The sequence below is a fragment of the Nanorana parkeri genome, unplaced genomic scaffold, assembly GCF_000935625.1.
Source record: "Nanorana parkeri isolate BGI_ZX_2015 unplaced genomic scaffold, ASM93562v1 scaffold665, whole genome shotgun sequence".
Taxonomy (NCBI): domain Eukaryota; kingdom Metazoa; phylum Chordata; class Amphibia; order Anura; family Dicroglossidae; genus Nanorana; species Nanorana parkeri.
The window spans coordinates 757149-762583 of record NW_017306933.1 but is presented as its reverse complement, the minus strand read 5'-3'; the positions used below and the strand labels follow the sequence as shown (position 1 = coordinate 762583).

At 45.1% G+C, this 5435-nt stretch overlaps 1 protein-coding gene across 1 annotated transcript in view; it reads right to left on the bottom strand.

The window, feature by feature from the left end:
- Positions 1-5435, bottom strand: part of FUZ (fuzzy planar cell polarity protein) — a 66868-nt gene that overhangs the window by 59716 nt on the left and 1717 nt on the right. Inside the window, exon 2 of the mRNA XM_018563445.1 lies at positions 2323-2444. Coding sequence (XP_018418947.1) covers positions 2323-2444 — 122 coding nt within the window. The remainder of the gene's footprint in view (positions 1-2322; positions 2445-5435) is intronic.

Below are 5435 nucleotides of genomic sequence, written 5' to 3'. Positions count from 1 at the left end.
GCATTCTTGTGTCACTCTCCAGCTTCAGAAGCTGGAAAGAAGCTGATGGAGCAGATCTGGGCTTCATCAGCTTCTTTTGGGGGGTCCTAGGTGACATTAGGGGTCGTGGAGACCCCTGATGTGTCCATAAAGAGGACCTGTCACATATTTTGCTATCACATAGGGGGGTTTTATTAGCCTCGTATGTGATAGCAATAAAGTTCTAGTAAACAAAAAAACAAAAACAAAAAAACAAAAAAACAAAAAAAAGGAAAAAAAATGTAAGTTCCCCCCCCAAAAAAATGTAAAGCAACACATAAAAAAGAATTTACATATGGCCGCGAACGTCGCAGTGAGAGCAATAAGTCTAGGGCCATCAATCACTGATAACACTAAACTGATGAGCGGTAAAAGCTTTTAAAGTGTCGCCTATGGCCAATTTTGGGTATGGTAGTTTTCGGACGTGACCCTGACTTTTATATTTTACCAAAAAACTGGGTAATAATAAATTTTCCTAACAATGTAAAAAAATACTTTTTTTTTTCAAAATTTTCTTTAATTTTTCCTAATTATAGTAAAAAATAAAACCCCCAGTGGTGATTAAATACCACCAAAATAAAGCTCTATCTGTCCCCAAAAAATGGTATAAAATTCATTTCAGTACAGCGTTGCATGACGGAATAAACTTCAGTCAAAGTACTGCAGCGCTGAATACTGAAAAATGGCCTGGCCAGGAAGGGGGTCTAAACACCCGGTCTTGAAGTGGTTAAACATCCATTTTAAGTGACTTCATCGGCATTTGAAATAGCTTTTGTGATTCACTGCAATAGCTTATCTACCCTACATCTGGTGACTAATCTACAAATCCCTTTCATTTACTGAAAATGCAAAAGAGCACGCATGAAAATTTAAAAGTGATATAATTTATTGCGTAGAGATAAAACACTACAAAAATAATGTAAAATTGGCACTTACTCAAAATATACTTTACCCTGTGAGGTAAAGCCATCTAGAATGTTTATATAGTGCAGATGGTCCTCGAGTGGTTAGAGAATCATTTTAGTTCCTCATTTGTATGTGGTTTTCAATGCCAAAGTATAACACACCAGAGTCAAGTTTACATTTGTACACATGGGCACAGGATGATATACATCCACCAACCATGCCACAAATGGAGGGGGCCTTCTTCGAAGGTCTACTAAGACAAGCAATATGAATAAATGAGGACTGCAATGCCAGCTCATACAGATGCTTCCACCCACATTTACATGAACACAGAACTAATGGCACTGGATAATTGTTTAATTTGGAAATGGCACAGTTTTTGAGTTAGCAATATGCCTAGAGTTCCACTTTCAGGGCTCGTTCACACCATCTGCATGCAGCCCGAACACGCGAAAAGACAATTTGCCTGGTCATGGGTGGTGACAATTCACACCAGTGGTGTGCACTTGCAAAGTACAGCATTAGCACGCTGCAGTGAGACACGGTACAACCACATCGCACTTCGGTGAGCCAATAGAACTTAAAAGAGAACTATGGGGTAAGTGTTTCTCCCCATAGTTCTCTTTAGGGTCACGGGAGGACATATACTAGCCTCCTCCCGTGACCCAAAGCTCAGTATATTGCAGGCTATTGCCCGCGATATACTGAGAGCGCCGCAGCCAAGACGGATCCCGACAATACTGTCGAGATCCACCCAGCTGCATGAGTGACAGCGGGCTCTGCCTATCTAGTGGCAGAGCCAGCTGTGCCCGACCCCCCCCCTCCCCTGGTCGTTCCTCCACTCAGCGCTGGAGGATCAGAGAGGGGAGGGGGGAATCCCTGCGGGGAGCCGAGAGTGACAGTCCCCGCTTACTGCAGGGAGACTATCGGGAATTGAGCAGATCGGTGGTATGTTTCTGCTCACTTCCCGATAAATAGAGCCGACCTGTGACAGCTTCTTCGTCACAGGTCGGCTCTAACTATGAGGATGAGTGGAAATCACTCACCTCAGAGCTCTCCTTTAATGAAATGCCACTTCACTGACATCTCTATAAATAAAAAAAAGCAATTGAGTGCATCTGTACAGTCCGGGCACAGGCACAAAAGCAGCTGTGCAATTGAGAGCAGCTGCTGGTGTGAACAAGCCCTAAGAACCACAGTGCAAAGCAATAAACCAACACTTGTGTATTAAGCCATTTTGGCCAACACATCCTCTTCTAGTCCTTGCACTTCTCCTTTTCAAAGCATGTATGTAAATAGCCCTAAGGTGTATTTTCCCAGGAGAACAATAACCAGTAACATGAAAGCAATGCAGTACAAGACACAATACAAGCAATGTTGCGGTCATCTGTCACTCACCTGTCATGGAAGGTTCTCCATAGCACTCTGCTGTTCTCTGTACGTGTAGAAGTCAGCAAAACATCTTGGTTATTTGCAAACATGTGCACTCCATTGAGTGATCCAATCACAGAGAAAGTCAGCTGGAAAACAAAGAAATATCACCATGAAATGCAGGATCAGATTTAGAGATACTCTCTGCCCCCCTCCCCTCTAATTGCCGACATTGAAGTAGTGTTACACTCAAACTTTTTTTGTAAATAATGAATCCAGACCAATCGAACATTGTTCAGCAAGGTATTTCTTTACTTTTTTTGACCAAACACTTACAGTCATCATGTTTCTGAACAGCTACCTCCAACTCTCTCAGCTCGGCCTCCCTGAACACCCTGTCCAGTACAAGATCACAAGGGACAGAGCAATCTACAGCAGCTCCATCATACTAGCTTGGAGAAGGGAAGAGGGCGGGGAGGGGAGCAGAGAGTAGAGAAATGTCTTGCCTTGCTGTGTCTGTGTGTTGGTGGAGGCACACACACCTTACTAGCACAAGGGTGACTCCATAGGACCCTGCAAGGGAAAGGAGCCACCCTAAAGGCCTGTTCACACGACGTCCGTTTTCTGTGCTGACCTGATACGTACGCTCCTGCACTAAAAATGCATCCCTATGTATCCCTATGTGTTTTAAGGGCTACAGTTCTCACGTGCGCAGTCCGGTCAGGAAACGGCCCGGAAGAGCAAAACGCATCAAAAACGCGTCAAAAACGCACTGCAGCTAATATACTGACAGCCCCACTCCAGTTTTTTTACTGGAACGCATCAAAAACGCGGCAAAACACATAGCCCAGCGTCTGCTGATCCGGACCTGAAACTCATGTGAAAAGGCCCTAAATCAGGAGATCAAGACCAGTGCTCAGGAGTCCACCTGATTCTGCAGGAAAGTAACACCTTTTACACATCAAGATGCAGCGTCCATTGTAAGTGATTGTATCAGCATTTAAAACAAAGTCAAAAGGTTTTTAAGCTAATTTCACTTTTAAATTTAAAAAGATATTTTCCAATTCCTAAATGTCCTTTTTACAGTCTAAGTATCTGCAGTCACATGACGTTGTGGTCCCGAGTCTTCTTTGCACAGATGGGATCCTTCAGGTGCTCACATCACTGTCTGCATGACGTAGACACTTCCTATTGGCTGTCCAGTGGTGGTGTCCCTTCAGGAACCAGAAAAGGATTTTTAATAGTGATATCAGCAAAAAGGGCATCAGCAGAGACCAATCAGCATGGGAATTTGCAGCACTGAATCACCAGCTCCCTGGAAATGGTGCCAATGGAGACCTGTATAGCAGACTTAAGTAAGTATATCCTTGTTTCAAAAAGTAGGGGGGGAAAAAAAGGTCTTAATGGGTAAGGAGGGTTATTTTTGCCTGGAGATGGGCTTTAAACCTCCTACACCCCCTAGAGCAGATGTCTTGTGCCCCCCATCTCTCCTATTTTGCACAAACTGCTAGCCTTAAGCTGGCCATACAATGTTCAGAAGGACAATCTCGTCAGAACATTCGATAATGCCATCAGAGACTTTGTGATAGGTCTCCATTTCCTTTGATTGTATCATTTGATTTTGGACTAAGTGGAGTTTCCTGAACAAAACCACATTCACTACTAGAATTTCATTCACTCAAGAAATGTTTTTCCATCCTGCGTCGTTAAATTTGTTCACCATCACGGACAAAAACGATAATCGGTTAGACCCCCATCCCCCCCAATTCTGGACTTACCTTAAATGATTCCTCTTGATCCGATCATCATCTTCTTCCACTTGTTTTCAGGAGTCCCTCCAGCGCTTGTGCTGGTCTCTGATCCAGCGCTGACTGCCGAGCCTTCTGTGTCCCACAGTGTTTGTGCGTGTGCACGCTTCCGGCTGCGAGCATTGACTTACCCTGTGTGTCTCTCCTCTTCTCCCAGCCAAAGATCACTACTGCGCATGCCCCATCATCCTTCATGGCCGCTCAAGAATCTCCAGATGGGAGCGAGCGGCGGAGACACAGGTAAGTGATTACCTATTTGGTAACTTTTATTATTATTTTTTTAAATGTTTTTGCATATATCTACTGCTTGTTGCAGAAGATATATGTAAAAACAAGTGTCCGATTAATCGATTATTGTAAAAGTTGACAACTTTTTCAATAATCGATTATGTCGATTAGTTGTTGCAGCCCTAAATTTAATTCTACTTTTACCATTAGAACATGGAACCCACGTTCTGAAAACAATTGTATTTCAAATGAAAAGTTACTGGTGTATGGCCGTCTCTAGTATCACACTGCTGAGATCAGACATCACAGCCACCCAAGGAATGCGGGGGCTGGGGAAGAATGCGGGGGCTGGGGAAGAATGCGGGGGCTGGGGAAGAATGTGGGGGCTGGAGAACAGTGTGACTAGAAGATCTCTTAGGACCAACTGACCTATGACCAACCTCCATTCACATGGAACCGTTGTCGGGGCTTAAACATTCTCCTTTGAATATCCCACTACGACCACATAGAACCACAGCCATACACTGTCTCTCTATTGTGCTTGATGTTTAGTCCAAGATGTACAAATCCAGGACAACATTCCATTCCAACTGCCTATTACTAGTGCACAAAAGACTCCACTGCAGAGGCTCCCAGACCATGGTGGGATTTGAGGCTACCCTGAGGAGGCTCCCAGACCGTAATGGGATTTGAGGCTACCCTGAGGAGGCTCCCAGACCGTAATGGGATTTGAGGCTACCCTGAGGAGGCTCCCAGACCGTAATGGGATTTGAGGCTACCCTGAGGAGGCTCCCAGACCGTAATGGGATTTGAGGCTACCCTGAGGAGGCTCCCAGACCGTAATGGGATTTGAGGCTACCCTGAGGAGGCTCCCAGACCGTAATGGGATTTGAGGCTACCCTGAGGAGGCTCCCAGACCGTAATGGGATTTGAGGCTACCCTGAGGAGGCTCCCAGACCGTAATGGGATTTGAGGCTACCCTGAGGAGGCTCCCAGACCGTAATGGGATTTGAGGCTACCCTGAGGAGGCTCCCAGACCGTAATGGGATTTGAGGCTACCCTGAGGAGGCTCCCAGACCGTAATGGGATTTGAGGCTACCCTGA